Source organism: Halichoerus grypus, chromosome 1 (assembly GCF_964656455.1).
Source record: "Halichoerus grypus chromosome 1, mHalGry1.hap1.1, whole genome shotgun sequence".
In the NCBI taxonomy this organism is placed as follows: domain Eukaryota; kingdom Metazoa; phylum Chordata; class Mammalia; order Carnivora; family Phocidae; genus Halichoerus; species Halichoerus grypus.
This window is the reverse complement of record NC_135712.1, coordinates 136,393,348-136,410,560: the sequence shown is the minus strand read 5'-3', so window position 1 is coordinate 136,410,560 and position 17,213 is coordinate 136,393,348. Positions and strand designations below refer to the sequence as shown.

Here is a 17,213-nt window from a genome sequence, read left to right as displayed (position 1 = left end):
CACCATCCAAGTTTTTACAGGGCATTAAAAAAAAGGAAAAAAGATCTCTTCTCCCTTTTTGTTTAATGTGTGGATTCTCTCCATAAAACAGAAGTGTCTTTCAGACTCAATCTCATTCTGGACTGCAACAAACCCATCAGCCTTAAGTCAAGTAAACTGAATGATAAAGAATGTTTAAACCACTCTAAGCCTACTTAAGCTGTGAATAAGCAAGAAATTGAATTCTCAAACCTCTCCTCGATCATAAGAAAATGTAAATATTCAGTGGTTTTGCTCACAACTATTCATTTCTGATGACCATTTTAAGAACAAAGTTTCATTTCTGACTCACTGGGGTTCTTGTTCCTTGTTCTTCTATTTTCATAATCTTATCCTAAAAGAAGTCCAATGGATTACAGTACTTTTTACATTATAAACCATGTTGGGTGGGAGGAGCACAAGGATGACAGAGTATCCAATGGCAAGTTATTTAATTTGCCTTTCAATGTATAAAATGCTATAATCAGGTTTTCTAAAAATTACAGTTGGGATGTTCATTTATCCCTTTCCCTGTTAAATCACTTTTATATTTAGTTATACCATAATACCCTTCCAAAGCATTGTGTTGGCTTGTAGAGTGTTCTGTATCCAAGTACAATAAGAAAAACAGAAAAATATTGACCCTCCAATTCCAAGACCAATGAAGAACTTAATATAACCTGCCCAAACAACTAAGTGTGGGTAGGACTCTGGTATTGAGGAGAGAGGAAAAGGTACTAATTTTAGGTACTAATTTTAAAAAGACTTCCCAGAGCATGGACATGACAGTATTCAATTGGTTAACTTACATGTTTTAGCTGAGATTTCTCAAACCTAGCTACAACAGTTGCTTCAAGGATAATGATGTGTGTCAGCCAAACAACAGAAAGGTCTTTACTTGGAGAGACTTGTATATCCCAGTCAATACACAGGATAATTTCTACAGAGCAGGCAAACTGCTATTTTAAATGAATGGATGGTATGAACTGGATTCATTCACTCATTCTTATTGAATGCACATGTAAGCCAAGTTAAATGGCAGAGATTTCAATAATGAACAAGACAAAAACTTGTCTTCAAGACGCCCTCTGCTAACTGGCTAGAGATGAGGTTCATTCAATTCCTTCATTTAAGAGAAAGATTAGAGGAAGAGGAAGGGAAAGGAAAAAAAAAAAAGATACCTGCCTATGGCCTTATACTTTCCACAAACCCACCACAGATTTTTTTTTCTTTCAGAATGAGTTCACAAAAGAAAACCAGAAAGAAACAGAAGTTGGGGAAGAAAACATGATGTGGCAAAAAAGAGAAAAAATACAGATAGAAGAACATGGGCTAATGGGAAGAGTAGGCCCAAACTGGCTAAAGGGCACAGAGCTTGGACACTGACTTGAGCACTTACTAGCTATGTGACCTTGAGCAAGTCACTAAACCTAAACCACAAATTCTCAGGAATGTTTTATCATTAAAATGGTGCCGGGGGGGGGGGGGGGGGGGGGGGGGGGGAGGAATCTCTGTAGAGAAACAGACCCACAGTAGTCTCATTAAATGGTAGTACCACGTTGTTATGAATTATTCCTACTGATTTCAAATAGTATGGGTCCTTTAATATCCTTGTGATTGGTATTCTCAAGAACTTTTTTTTTAAGATTTTATTTATTCATTTGAGACAGAGAGAGAGAGAGAGAGACAGAGAGCAAGGGGGAGAGGCAGAGGGAGAGGGAGAAGCAGGCTCCCCGCTGAGCCAGGAGCCCAATGTGGGGCTCGATCCCAGGACCCCGGGATCACGACCCGAGCTGAAGGTAGATGCTTAACAATCTGAGCCACCCAGGCGCCCCTCAAGAACTATTTAAAAACTTGTTTTGGAATGGATATATATGGAAAGAGATTATTTAACATGGTCTCTAATATGAAGTCCTGGGTTTTTTTTGTTGTTGTTTTGTTTTAAGATCACTTCCTACTTTTATATATCATCTGACCATAATTTTCACAAGGTGGGATGTAGGGAGAACTTTTAAATCAGCCCTCTACTTCTAGGAACATGCGGTAACCTCTAGTGAAAGAATACTATCCTGATTACAGCTTCATGTCCTGAGGTTAAAACTGGTCTTTGGTCATCTGGTCTGCCTACATATTTGCATCCAGTGTATGTTCTTGGGCAAAAAGTCTATAGACACTGGCCATTACAGCTAGGACACCTGTTCACCAGACTAGAGTTAACTGAAAAGTGGACTAATGAGGTGAGGACACCACTGATACAGAGGTTGCAGATAACAGATAACTATCCTATTTAATCTAGTTAATGATATCTAGGGCTTAAAGGCTAAAAGGCAAAGACAATCATCTGCTGTAAACCTCTTTTTACAGATGAGGAACCCAGGCCTGAAGGACAAGCTAGGCCATCTAAAACCCAGTAATGGCAGCATTCCATACAGTTTTCCTCAGTTAGCTTGGTAATGCTAAGAAAGAGACCCAGAAAAAACTAGCAGTAAAGTCAGTCTCACCCGAGGCGACATGTTGACATGGGCCCAATTCTGCTGACCTCTTAGTACAGAAAATTGTAATTTCCGAACTTCATTGTTCCTCAACATAACCTATGGAACTTTCAAGATTCCTGACCCCTCAACCTAGGTCTGCTGAATTTAGAATATTCAGAAGGGACTTAAGAATCTATGGTGATCTTTAAACAGGTCTTGGTTGCTTTTGGGAATCACTGGTACAGGTTACTGGAGGACAACCAGTTTAGAACATAAGCTTTAACATTACAGCCCATCACCTATGATATAACTGGATATTCAAATCAAGGTGGCTACTTGTGTGTAATCAGCTTTCAGTTTGGGTATAAACTTTTCGGAAAGTTCAGGGAAAAAAAAACAGAAAAAGGCATTAAGGAATCAAGTATGCAACATAAACATAACATAATAAAAAAATACCATGCTTCTGTCAAACTTTGAAAATGCAGAATAAAGGTGGGTTATATTAAGAAAAATAATACTAAGTGAAATAATATCAAATGCAGTTGAAATCCTAAAGCATGCAACAGGAGCCCTGGAGAAAACTAAACAGCATGGATCCCTAATCTGTAGATCCTCAACCAGGGGACTTGAGAGTTACAGGGAAGGATCTGAGAACCCACTGGAAGGACCAAGCATTGCTGCTTGAATAAAAACTTTACTCACTTTAAAGCTGTTACTGGAGAAATTCATATAACATTTTGTCATATGCATTTTATTAATCACAGAATGAAATAAAAATTACGGTCCTGCAAATCTTTTGCCTTTTTTTTCTTCCAGGTTCTCACTGTAAAGTTAGGATCTACTGATCTAGAAGGTGGGTAGAGAGACCTATGGGGGGGAAGGGGTGAGGGCCCAAGTTTACAACTCTCAGAAGGCCACTGTGAAGGAGAACGAGGAACAAGAGAATCTTTACGTGCGACACTACAGGGAAAGGTCTGTTCCAGCACCCCACCCTCTTCTCTATAAAATGACTAACTAGGTTTACCCTCAGGTCAGCATATTCCTTTACCAGCCTTCTGTCCCCACCCTTTAAGATACCTTTTAGTTCCACAATAAGAACTTATGGAAATGTACTTTAGAATGGCATGTGATTTAAATTAGTAATCAATTTAAGTGATTAGAAAGTATGGGAGATGGGGGAGTTTAAATTAAGGGAATATGGGAACAAAAAAAATACACATCCCTGTTTGAAGATGTTGCAACATAACTGTGATTAGAATCTTGGCATGAGGCTGAGACTGAGAAGGTGGAAGGAGACCATGCCTTTGCCTTTCAGATTTTGTTAGAGACTTAAAACACCTCTCAAAATAAATGTATAATACACAGAACTCTTACACAAGTCAAAAAGAAAAAAAATTCTGCCCTTGATTCAGTCTTTTTTCCTTCTAGTCAAAATAAATAGAGCTGTGGCAAACATTTTAAGAAAAATAACAGTCAAGGGCACCTGGCTGGCTCAGTTCATAGAGCATGTGACTTTTTTTAAGATTTTATTTATTTGAGAGAGAATGAGAGAGCATGAGAGGGGGGAGGGTCCCAGGCAGAAGCAGACACACCGCTGAGCAGGGAGCTGGACGTGGGACTTGATCCCATGACTCCAGGATCATGACCCGAGCCATCCAACCAACTGGGCCACCCAGGCACCCAAGCATGTAACTCTTGGTCTTGGGGTTTTGAGTACAAGCTCCACACTGGGCATATAGCTTACTTTAAAAAAAAAAAAAAGAAAAGAAAAATAGTCATTTCTACTTTTTTTTTTTTTTTTTAAAGATTTTTTATTTATTTACTTGACAGAGAGAGAGGCAGCGAGAGAGGGAACACAAGCAAGGGGAGTGTGAGAGGGAGAAGCAGGCTTCCCGCGGAGCAAGAAGCCTGATGCAGGGCTCGATCCCAGGACCCTGAGATCATGACCTGAGCCGAAGGCAGACGCTTAACAACTGAGCCACCCAGGCGCCCCAGTCATTTCTACTTTTGACACAATATTTTCTTCTGTAATGGTTTCTGACTTCAGAGAGATACATTAACATTAGCAGCAGGGACTGTCATGAACCACAACATTCTTCTGAAGGAAGGTCTGCCTGTTGACTGATCAGCACCAAACTCAATGACAAGGACTCTTCCTCCACCAGCCTTTCCCTTAATGCTCAAAACCCGTTTCCTCCAGTAACCATGGGACAAGGCGGCTACACGTCATACTTCTTATGCCTTATTAATACTATATTGGTAATTAAATAGAATTTGAATAGTATAAAATATAATCAACACAGTCATTTAAGGTATAATCTTAAGAAATAAAACCAATTAGGAAAACTGTCATTAGAGCGGTCTTATTACAGAATTTGATGGGCTCTCTGGATAGACTTGAAAAAAAAATTTTTTTTTTTTAAAGATTTTATTTGAGAGAGAGAGCACATGAGAGGGGGGAGGGTCAGAGGGAGAAGCAGACTTCCTGCTGAGCAGGGAGCCCGATGTGGGACTCGATCCTGGGACTAGATCATGGACCTGAGCCGAAAGCAGTTGCTTAACCAACTGGGTCACCCAGGTGCCCCTGACTTGAAAATTACAATAATTACATAAGCTAATGTTTAAGCTTCATTCTGTTTTAAAATCATGTTTTTGTAAGTCCTCCCCCACTCCCATCCTCAGTACTAACTTACTATAGACTACTGTTCTTCCATTTCAACAGCAACCAAAGATGGATTTCAATTTTTAAAGAACATCCTGGAAGCAAGGTGAAATTATACTCAGTGTTTGTAAAGATTATATTTCTATCTGATCAATTTTTAACATTTTTATTGGGAGAGATGACCCTTGCATACAAACACAGAAACCCTAATTCAGGTATTATTTTAGGCATAATTCTAAAAAGCTTAGGTATGTGGCCTCATATCCTAGAAAAAAAAGTTGAGGGTAAAGGCTGGGAAGATGAAAAGAAACATGCTACAGACAAGCATATGGATAGCAACAGCACAAAGTAAGTGAAAAATGGGGCAAGTTAGCAAATGCGCCAGCATATTTCAAGAAAGGGTAGAGGCTCATGATTAACTGAGTTAAAAGCTCATTCTACCCACCTAAAAATCCCAAGTAATCTCTCAAACCAGTTGCTTATACACAATGTATTATGTCATAAAAACCTCCAACTCCCACATGCTCACTGCTTTAGAGCAGTAGTTCTCAATAAAGGGTGGTTTTGCCCCCCAGGTGACATTTGGCAATGTCTGGAGATATTTTGGGATGTCACAACTAGGAGGGAGCTGTTACCTAGTGGGTAGAGGCCAGGGGTGCTGCTAAACATTCTCCAATGCACCAGGCACCAGATAGCTCCCTACAACAAAGAATTCTCTCAAGGGCCGCCTGGGTGGCTCAGTCGGTTAAGCATCTGCCTTTAGCTCAGGTCGTGATCCCGGGGTCCTGGGATCGAGCCCCGCATCAGGCTCCCTGCTCAGCGGGGAGCATGCTTCTCCCTCTACCTGCTGCTCCCCCTGCTTGTGCTTTCTCTCTGTGTCAAATAATAAAATCTTTAAAAAAAAAAAAAATTCTCTCAACCCAAAATGTCAATAGTGCCAAGGCTGAAAATCCTGCTTAGAGAAATGTGCTCAAGGTTGAGCTAATAAAGGTAAGAGCTTCATAGTTTGAATCCCTGTTGTCAGACTCTAGTGCCCATCCTCATCTTTGTTTTACTGCTGTGCGTGGTACAGAAAAAAAACATTCAATGTCCAGGGTTGTTGTTATTAAAAGTTAGATTGGCATGTGCCCTAAATGTTCTATAGATCCCTGATACTCAAAATGTGGTACCTGGACAAAGCAACATCAGCATCGTCTGGGAGTTTGTTAGAAATGCAGACTTCGACTCCACCCCACACCTAATGCATCAGAATTTGCACATTAAAAGTTTGAGAATCTGGGGCGCCTGGGTGGCTCAGTCGTTAAGCGTCTGCCTTCTGCTCAGGTCATGATTCCAGAGTCCTGGGATCGAGCCCCACGTCAGGCTCCCTGCTCCGCGGGAAGCCGAAGTGCTTCTCCCTCTCCCACTCCCCTGCTTGTGTGCCCTCTCTCACGCCCTCACTCTCTCTGTCAAATAAATAAATAAAAATCTTAAAAAAAAAAAAAGTTTGAGGGTCTGTTCCTGCTCTCGCTGTGTCAAATAAATAAAAGCTTAAAAAAAACGGGGGGGGGGGGGATGCGCCTGGGTGGCTCAGTCGTTATAACGTCTGTCTTCGACTCAGGTCATGATCCCAGGGTCCTGGGATCAAGCCCCACATCGGGCTCTCTGCTCAGCAGGAAGCCTGCTTCTCCCTCTCCCACTCCCCCTGCTTGTGTTCCTGATCTTGCTCTCTCTATCAAATAAATAAAATCTTTAAAAAAAAATAAAAGTTTGAGAATCTAGCTACAGAGGACATTAAGTGGCAAATAAATGCCAACTCTACCTTCTAATCATCTAGGCTTAATTTTACCATTTATATTCTCTAGCTCTCTCCTCCACTACCTATAATTCTCTGCAGTAAGAAGTATCAACCCTGGTAATGCTTACTAAATACCATATAGAGAACTTAGAAAATGCTTTTATAGGAAGAGACCCACAATCAAATCTATATTCCCTACAACCCACTACTCAAAATCCATTCTTAATTTACTCTTCTTTTCCTAAGACATTCAAAGAGAATAGGACAGAATAGTATAAATGCAGCAATCTACCAGAGGGAATCTCCCACAATCATCTCCCAATAGACATACTCTCCAGGGAATGAAAGCTGCCTTCTCCATGACATCTACATAGCACACGCAAAGGAATTTTATAAAAAATAAAAACAAAAAGCTTCTTATCCTCACCTTCCCTTCATAAAACAGTTGCCATTTGTAACCCAGAAGTGAGTGGCAGAAGGAACTTGAAAAATCAGAAAACCTCAGTAAGGTGACTAACACACTAGTGGCTTGGTGAGGTGACATTGCTATTAAAAAGTGGGTTGGTCACTTTCTAATACCTAAGAGAGGCCTCCTCCTACAAGGTGGTACTGCTGGGGATGTACCATCCAGGTTATCATTCCCTGGGAAGAACTTAACAGTTCAAAGGCCAACCTAAAGGACTCCTACATAAGAATTCACATCAGTGGTATCCAGCATATCTAAGCAGTTGCACTGGAACGAAGTGGGCCCAAATAGGGGGTTACAGTTTCCTACACATGGGAGGAAAACGGACTCAGACACTTAAGATCTAGAATAACATGATCCACGTCCACTAACAATGGTGTTCCCATGGAGCCCCCCAAAACTGTGTCATAAACATTGAGGAAATGGTGCCTTTCCTCCAGCAGGAAGGGGATAAACCTTCAAAGGAATTTGATACAACTTTTCATGAAGCACAAGGCTGATTTTAGGCCTATGGAAACTATAGAGTTCATTTTTGAAATCTGTTCCAAACCAGAAAGTGGACAGATTGGTAGGTATTTACACACTACTGCAGACATGTGGATTTAACAATCTCTCTTAGATCAGATTTTAAGTCTCTAGAGAACAGTAATTTTCCACACATACTACAGGGCTTAGTATAGTAGTAATTAACAATATTTAATTAGCTGGCAAAATATGTACCACTGTTCAGAATTACATGACAATGTTTCCAAATTAGGTGAAATAACAAAACACCACAAAGGCTCAATCTTGCTCAGCTAGCCATTCAATTGTAGTTTTACCTTATATGTTGTTGCTTTAGAAAACAATCCAGCCCTTCTGGAAATCTACACTCCAATCTTGAAAAAAGAAAATCAGATGCACACAGAGTAAGGACACAATTTTAAAAAGAAAACTAGTTTCATGATAATTTGAAAGAGACAACAGTAGGGATAGTGAAACGAGCAGATCTAAAACACTGTGGACATCACTGGGTCCTTACCACCAGGGAGGGATGGCCAAGTAATGACAGTGTTTAATAAATGGAACTAAAAATCACGCTTTAGGGGTACCTGGGTGGTTCAGTCGGTTAAGCGTCTGCCTTCAGCTCAGGTCCTGATCCCCAGGGTCCCGGGACTGAGTCCCACATTGGGCTCCCTGCTCAGTGGGGAGTTTGCTTCTCCCCTCTCCCCCTGCTCGTGCTCGCTCACTCTCAAATAAAATCTTAAAAATTTTAAATAAAAATCACGCTTTAACTTCTGGATTACTGACATACGAGTGGAGTTTAAAGGTACCAAGCAAGTGAAATGCAAGCTAGTCAAATGTCAAGGGCCTAAAAGGAACTGGGGTAGGGAAGGGTGGAGAATGGCACATAGGAACGTTTAGAGAGAATTAAATAAAAGATCGGCATCTCTTGTGTCTCAAAAAACCATTTTTTCTATACAAGGTTAAACAGGTAGGTGTTCAGGATAAAGGTAGATCAGACAATAGCTCTTTTCTGCAGAACTATAGAAGCTTGACTTAAGAACAATTCTAATTTGCTCTTTCCCCGGAGAAGATAGAAAAACGGTCAGAATAGAATCAAGTTCCCTCTACTGCCACTAAAATAATCCAGAGCAGGATATCTGCCTTACAGTCAAGTGGTTGAGTCCTGATTTTTTAGTTGCATTACTTATATTAGCATATATAACACTGTTATCTAAGTGAGTAAACAGAAATCAATTATCAGTCTCTGGTTCTTATAGTAATCAGTTCACAGGGCCTACAAAAGCACAACCAACTCTTCTATTGGGATGATAATTGTGCTGTGGGTAAGTGAGAGTAATGGAGGAAAGCAGAATCTCTTCTTTAAACTTTTGGAGGGGATATGGTACAGTTGTTAACACTTGTACCTTCCACACATTTAATACAGATCCTCAAAAGCAACAGTGTTGCAAGGAAGGCTATTTAAGGGATACCAAAATTCTCAAAAAGGAACTTACCAGGTTTTACTCAATTCTAAGATTCTACGGTGTATCTTTTGACTAGGAAATGACCACAGTTAAAAGTTTCCCGCTCACTCACACTCAACTGCACAGCCTCCACAAAGAACTGCTGCCAATCTCATACTGCAGGTGAAGTAGGCAGGGGGTGGCATGGTAAGAGGGAAATGTGAGAAGTAAAAAGTGTAAATGCACAAAAAACAGGTTAAACATCTTGCCACAGAGCCGAGAAAATTGCCTGCACTATCTTGCTGCAGTGATTTGGGGGGGGGGGTCATTTATCATGTGGTATGAACACTCAATTTTATTCTCTGGTAAAGCTTTTTTAAATTAAAATAATTTTAAATTTTTTACTGCCCCTTTTTGCTCTTAAAAGTGTTCCAATTAGAATGTTACATTTATGAGGACATCTCAAAACACCCTCCTATACCACCCAATCAGCCTGGAACTGCCCTGACAGTCTCTTAATTGTAGCAATTTTACTGATTCTTTGTCCTCAACCGGCATCCTCCTCTTTCCAGGGATTTGGATGAACACCCAAGCAGGTATCTCTCATCCTAGGTCCAGATCCCTACAACATCCCTCAGTGCAGAACTCACGTGGATTTGGTGGATAAAGATGTTCTGAGCTAAAGCTGGCATTCACATCTGGGAAAGGCTAGATCAGCACTTCTCCGAAGACCCTTTCAGCAAGCCCACAGGTCAAAACTATTTTCACAATTCTAAACAGTATTTGCCTTTTTAACTCTCATTCTCTCACATTTGTACTGTGAAGTTTTCCTGAGACTACACGAGGTGTGACATGACAACAGACTGAATGCAGAAGCAGATAAAAAATCCAGTTGTCTTAAGTCAGACGTTAAAGCAATTTGCATATATGTAAAACAGTGTCACTCTTCTAAGTGTTTTAGCTTTGGAAAATGTTATTTTCATTAAAAATGTAAACATGTTTTTGTTATTTTAAAATGAATGGTAAATATTTTTAATGTTTCGGCTTTAATCCTGAATACAGTAAAAATCCATAATAATGAGCCATATAAACAAAAGCTCTTTGGGGCCCATAATTTTTAAGAGTGCATACTGGGGTCCTAAAACAAAAAAGGTTTGAGAACGGCTAGGTAGATCAGCATAACTGGGCAACAATTTTAAAATGTATTTTACTCTTACTCCCATCTGATACTTAAAAAAAAAAAAGTTTTAAACAGGAACTAGAAGCTGTTTGTCTCTCTGCCCTTCCCCCTCTCTCTGCACCTCAGAAACCCTAAAGCCCATGTAAGAAGTGTGACTACCCTGAAGCCTACCTACTGGAGAGACCATGTGGAAAGACCTAATATAAGGCATGACACCCCAGGTGTTCCAGCCCTTAGCCATTTGAGTTTTCTTGGCCCAGGCACCAGACATGGTGAGTAAAGAAGCCTTCAGATAGTTCCAGCTGCCCCAGCAGCCCCCAGATAGACCGGAGTTTGATAAATGGTGGTTGCTGTTTTACACACTACGTAGTTTAGGTTGTTCTGTGAACACTCCCCAGGAATAACCCTCAACCAATAGCTGATGGTGGAATGGGATAATTCTGAGGTAAATGCTTTATCCAATTCCCCAGAGTTCCCTTTGGCAACTTTCACTGTGGGAGCTGGTACTAACAATTTTCCTACCCTGTCTTCCTTCCCACTTCTAACCTTTGTTCCTTACACCACTAAAAAACTACTTGTATTAGAATTCTCATCTTAAGGGTCTCTTTCTGGGGAAAGCAAAGTTGAGACACCACTGAAGTTGGACACACACAAGGGAAAAGATGAACAGATATGATTACATAAAAACTGAAATCTGTAAGAGAAAGATTAGAAAAGGGTGGAGGGAAGAGAACTGCAGTACATGATTAAGGGCTAATTTCTTGACTATGAAAAAAACTTGAAACATACTAACTGCAATGGATAAAGGACTCAGGCTTTTCTCAAAAGAAACTCATATGGCCAATAAATTCTCAATCTTACTTAGACTCAAAGAAATGCAAATTAAACACGGAAGCACATTTACCTATCAGACTGGCAAACATTTAAAGATTTTATTTATTTATTTGACAGAGAGACAGCAGGAGAGCACAAGCAGGGGCTCAATCCAAGGACCTTGAGGATCATGACCTGAGCTGAAGGCAGACGCTTTAACTGACTGAGCCACCCAGGCGCCCCAAGACTGGCAAACATTTAAAAGACTGGAAATCTGTGTTAACTGTGTGATGAAATAGGCATTCTTTTCCATTGCTGGTGGGAGCATAAATTAGTAATCATAGATTGTGATTAAGTATAATATATTCAAATATAAATCCAGTATACCCTTTGACACAGAAATTCTGCTTCTCAGAGCTTACCCTCAGGAAATAATGGACACATGCACATGGCTATAGTACCAGGATATTTAATAAGAACCTTACGTATGATGAAACAAGTTTGGAATGAACTAAACTATCAACAGGAGGTAGGTTAAACTGTGGTACAACCATACAGCAGTATTCTATGCAGCTCTTAAATGATATGAGGTATACATACTCAACAGGGTTTTTTAAAAATCCACAATGTAATGTGAAGTGAAAAGGCAGATTTCACAACAGTATGCAAAAAATCTCATTTTCATTATAAGACATACAATATAAGCGAACTACTGATCATGGTTATACCTGCAGGATGAGATGCAGGGGATTTATTTTATAATAACAATGTATTTCCATTCTTAAGAATGTAACAAAGGGTAGAAGAAATGGAATCAAATTCACCTAGTAATAGAGAAAGTCAACTAAGAGAGAAAGAAAGTAACTGTGGTTACCCTGGTAAGGAGGGTTTTTGACTGGAAAGCCAGGCTTTTAAACTTGCAGGGATGCAGGATACTCAATCTAGGCAATGTAAGCCCAGTTTTCAGAGACTGTGGTTTAGAACAAAGTTGCTAAGGATCTCAGAAGGGTGACTTTTGACAAGTTCACTCCTGCCTGTCAGGGCCCAAATACGTTTTCAACAATGACCCAGTGATTTACTGCATCTTTGGGTGAAGATCTAAAACAGTCATTCACAGAAAATGAGTAATACTGCTCCCATCCCCAACTTAGAGCCCTGTGAAAGCTATCAGTAACTATATGGGGTTAAGGTGTCTTATGGTCCCATTAAAGGACAGATTTGGCCCTACTACTATAAAAGCTTCCACTGACAGTATCGCTCTTTCCTGCCATCTCCTCCCTCCTCTCTTCAATTCAGGCCCTCTCTCCTAACCTCTTTTTTCTACCATGCTCCAGATAGGGTGCTGACAGACTGAACCCAGGGAGAGACTGCAAACCCTCCAACAGCATAAAGCAAAGGAGCTCAAGTTTATACAACAACAGCACACAAATATTTTTCAAAACAAGGCGGAAGGATCTGACAGCCTACTCAGCAGACACACCCACCAAATACCAACGGTTAGCTAAGATGATCTGTTCAATGACTAAATAGTCAAGATATCTAATCATCAATTTATCTAATAGTTATTAAAACATGAAACATTTGAAGTGGGTGGATTTAACTGCAGGTAAATTGTGCCTTAAAAAGTAGATAAAGCAGAAAAAGACCCTAACATTTGCTGAGAAATTTATCATTTTTAATCATTCTTTCATAAACTTTTTAACCTTTACTCAAATCCTTTGTATCAGGAGAGGTAACATTATTCCCATATTATTATTATTATTTTTTTAAGATTTAATTTATTTGAGAGAGAGAGAGAGAGAGCACAGAGGGAGAGGGAGAAGCAGACTCCCTCCTGAGCAGAGGGCCCAGTGCAACCAAAGGCACTTAACTGACTGAGCCACCCAGGCACCCCTCGTTATTCCCATTTTAAAGATGGGGAAGCATTCAGAAGGTTAAGTGATGGGTCTGTACAAAATCCTAAAGCTAGGAAGTCACACTTCTGGTCAATACCACCCAGGCTTTCCTACAGTGATACTATTTTCCAATACATCCATGGAGTTTCTAATAAAATTATCTGTCTTTGGACTCCCCACCAATTTTGTTTAATCACATTTACTACTCTGCCTTTCCTACCTTATTATTTCATTTCTCTTTTACATTTGGATGGAAGCTAGAGTTAGGAACAAGAAAATCTTGTGACCTGCTAAGAGGGGTTATTAAAACTTCTTAAAAATTGATTCAGTTTTTTTTTTTTGTAAGCAATGAATTAACTAAAAAATAAGTATATACCATATGGAGTACTACTTAGCGTGGAGGAGAGGGGATTTTAATAATAATGTGACAACTCCAAAAATCGAGAACCCCCACCTTAATGAAAACCAAAGATGGTTTTGGGAAACAAGCATCAGTTCAACTAATAGTCCAAATGTTACGCTCTTAAATTGCAAAAAGAATAAGCAACACAATTTTTTAAAGAACTTTAAGGGGGGGGAGGCTAAAAAGGAGGTATAGAACATGACACCTACTTCCCCAGCTCAGAAGTCTGTTTGGTCCACTCCACTCCACTCCATTCCATTCTAGTCCACAGTGGCACTGGGAGGTCCAGCAATCACTGGAATGAATGACCTGCACTGAAATGGAGGTCAACTCCTGCCTGAGGATACAATATCACCCACTGCTCAATGCTCTGTGAAGCTGAGGCCTCTGCAACCTCTTTGTTCCCTCCCTCTCCATTGCAGGATCTACAGCTCAGAACCACCAGGAAATCACAGGGTCAGGAGGTGAGGAGAGCTATTTACTGCACTTGGAGAGTCATTGGCTTCTTTCTTGGCCCCAGCTGGCCAGAAGAGAAAGGCGAAGGCTGTTTATATTTGCAAAGGGCTGAGAGTGTGAATGAGGGAGGCTGTGCCCTGTAGGTCAAATACAGGGCTGCGTTCGGAGGGGAGAATCTGCTCTGGCCTCTTGTTCGCTGCTCAATCTCATCACCAAATCTCTGTCCTGCTGTCTACACATACTCTTCTAGCTGAGGAGCGGAGCAACTGCTTTAACAAAACTAGGTGCTGCAGCAGCTGCTAAAGAGGCCAAGTTGGAGCACCCACATGTGACATTTCACAGGCCGCCCAAGTCTAACTTATTAAAGTTTACTCCTAGCACTGGTAAGCAGACAGACACACATGACCTTCACCAGTGGCCACTGACCAGCTACCATCCTGGCTTGTCAATTAACACAGACGCAGTGCATATGCTACCTCATGTTAATATCAGGTGCTTCCTAAAAGGATTCTCATCATTTAATATTTAGTAACAAAGGAGTGCAAAGCGTAACACCCCAACAGAAAAGAGTCCTAACAAAAATGTCAGCTAGTAATTTCCAATTTTATATGAAAAAGACTCGCAGAACTAACTGCTAAGGTATAGGCCTATTCAGGCTAAGTTTTATGGAAAAGGCCAAAAGGCAAGAAAAGCTCCGACTGAAAGAGAGGCGGCGGCACCTGTTCCAAGCCGAGGGTGAGGAGCTTGGCTGAGAGGTACAAAATGTGGCTAACAGCCCACATGCAGGATTGGAAAATAAGGTTAAAGAAGAGAAGGACATGAAAAATGAAGAAAAGAGGGGAAATTTTAATCTTATTTCTTTCCTTCTTAAAAGGAAAAAAAAAAAAATAACCCTAATTTAAGTACTGGACCAGAGGGGGAAGACAACTATCTCAGAACACATACATAAAGATGACAGATTGAATACATGTACCACCTTTTTACTCCTTCCCCAAACTCCGATAACATGACAGTAAAGATATTTTTTTAAAAGCATAAACCTACGAAGATGGGAAGAAAAGGAAAGGAGATAATATTAACAGAAGTTTGGAAGCTAGGAGGAAAATGGGCAAGTAGTAAAGGACTCAACATATCCAAGAAGTTGAATCCTAAACTGGCTGTGAAGAAAGCCAAATCAAGCCCAGGTAGACTACCTAACCCTTCCTAAAGACTAAGGAATCTGTGGTGCCCAAGGAGGTTGAGAATGAGGCAGGGGAATGTTCTAAAATAAGGACTGGTTAGAAGTGTGTCTAAGTGGTCCAATTCCAAGACCCTGTGTGACAGGTGAAATTTTAAGATGAGCAGCATGATGTCCTCCCCCCAATACACTCTGATCTCCTCCACATGAGCATGAGCAGAAGTTCTGACTTGCTTCTCCCCAAGAGAATAAGGCAAAGTTGATAGGACACAGCTCCTTGGATCAGGTTATGTTTTCTATAAATTCTTAACGTTATATAAGATTCGGTCTTAGCTGACAAGAGAGAGACTGTCTTACTAGTCTTGAAGGAGCAAGCTGCTATGATGTCAATTGCCCGCAGAGAGGGCTAGAGAACTGCTGTGGCCTCTAGGAGCAACTGACTTCAGTCCTACAGCTGCAAGGAAGTAAACTCTATGTCACAACTACATAAGCCTGGAAGCAAACCCTGAGCGATAGATGAACACACAGGCTAGCTGGTTCCTCGACTAGCCTAAAATACCCTGAACAGAGGTCTAAGCTGTGCCCTGACTCCTGACCCATGTGAACTGTACATACTAAAATATGTGTATTGTTTTGAACTGCTAAAGTTTTGGTAGTTTGTTACACAGCAATAGAAATCCTGCCAGACTGGGGTTTATTTTCTGGAGAGGTTTAAAACTGAGGGTCTCTGAACCAGGGGACATTAATATGGATGAGGGCAGAGGTGCTGTACTGACAATGAGCTTATGTATGGCCAACAATAAGATCCCCAGTTTTCTTTCTCAGCTCCCAGAACAAAGCTTGGCCTTCACCCTCCAGACACTCTCCTTTGGGGGATGTGAATGGCCTAGAGGACAGACCTCAATAAAATTAAGGGCTCCCTAACCAAGTTAACAGATAACCAAGGAACATGGTTCTTCTCTAAAATGGCAAACAAAGATCAAAACAAACTAGAAGACAATTAGAGAAAACAGAAATTACAAAGAAAATTTCAAAATAAATGGAATTACTAATATCCAGAGAGACAGAAGATACTGCACTGATGAAACAAGGATATGGCTAAAACAAAAAAGTATTCAGAAAAGAAAAAGGAGGGTAGGGGTGGCATGGTGGTAACGGATGAAGGTAGTCAAAAGGTACAAACTTCCAGCTACAAGATAAATAAGTTCTGGGGACATAATATATAGCATGGTGACTATAGTTAACAAAACTGTACCATATATTTGAAAGCTGCTACCAGAGTAGATCTTAGAAGTTCTCATCATAAGAAAAAAAACTGAAACAATGTGAGGTGATGGATGTTAACTAAATTTACTGTGGTAAAGTCATTATGTAATACATATATCAAATCACTATGTTCTACACCCTAAACTAATACAATGTTATAATTATATTTCAATAAAATGGGGACGGGGAGAAAAGAGGAGCTTTTAGAAACTAAAAATGAAAGCAGACAAACATACTTCAACATAATAAAGGCCACATGTAACAAACCCACAGCTAACGTTACTCAATGGTGAAAAACTGAAAGCTTCCCCTCTAAGATCAGAACAAGAGGAGGATGTCCACTCTCGCCATTTTTATTCAAGATAGTACTGAAAGTCCTAGCCACAGAAGTGAGACAAGAAAAAGAAATAAAAGGCATCCAACTGATAAGAAAGTAAAACTGTTGACTACTTGGAGATGACGTGATCCTATATACAAAAAACCCTAAGGACTCCACCAAAAAACTATCAGAATAAATGAATTTAGTAAAGTTGCAGGATACAGAAATCTGCTGCATTTCTATACACTAATAATGAAGCAGCAGAAAAAGAACTTAAGAAAACAATCCCATTTACAATTGCACCAAAAATAATAAAATATCTAGGAATAAATTTAATCAAGGAGGTGAAAAGCCTATA

The 17,213-nt window shown here is 40.2% G+C and overlaps 1 protein-coding gene and 1 long non-coding RNA gene across 6 annotated transcripts in view; one reads left to right on the top strand and one right to left on the bottom strand.

Annotated features, from left to right (window-relative positions):
* UBE2E1 (ubiquitin conjugating enzyme E2 E1) overlaps positions 1–17,213 on the bottom strand; it is an 85,673-nt gene that overhangs the window by 11,254 nt on the left and 57,206 nt on the right. For 2 of the 4 annotated variants that reach the window (XM_036111361.2, XM_036111349.2), the window contains exon 4: positions 8,219–8,275. The exons of the other annotated variants lie outside the window; for them this stretch is intronic. In XM_036111361.2, coding sequence (XP_035967254.1) covers positions 8,219–8,275 — 57 coding nt within the window. The remainder of the gene's footprint in view (positions 1–8,218; positions 8,276–17,213) is intronic. 4 annotated transcript variants of the gene reach the window in all.
* Positions 4,960–13,556, top strand: LOC144381854 (uncharacterized). Of its 2 annotated transcripts, XR_013447882.1 has the most exons (5): positions 4,960–10,097; positions 10,653–10,798; positions 11,478–11,657; positions 11,755–11,868; positions 12,674–13,556. It is a non-coding gene; the product is annotated as an uncharacterized LOC144381854 (long non-coding RNA). The 2 variants fall into 2 exon arrangements; XR_013447881.1 differs by having other exon boundaries at positions 11,478–11,868.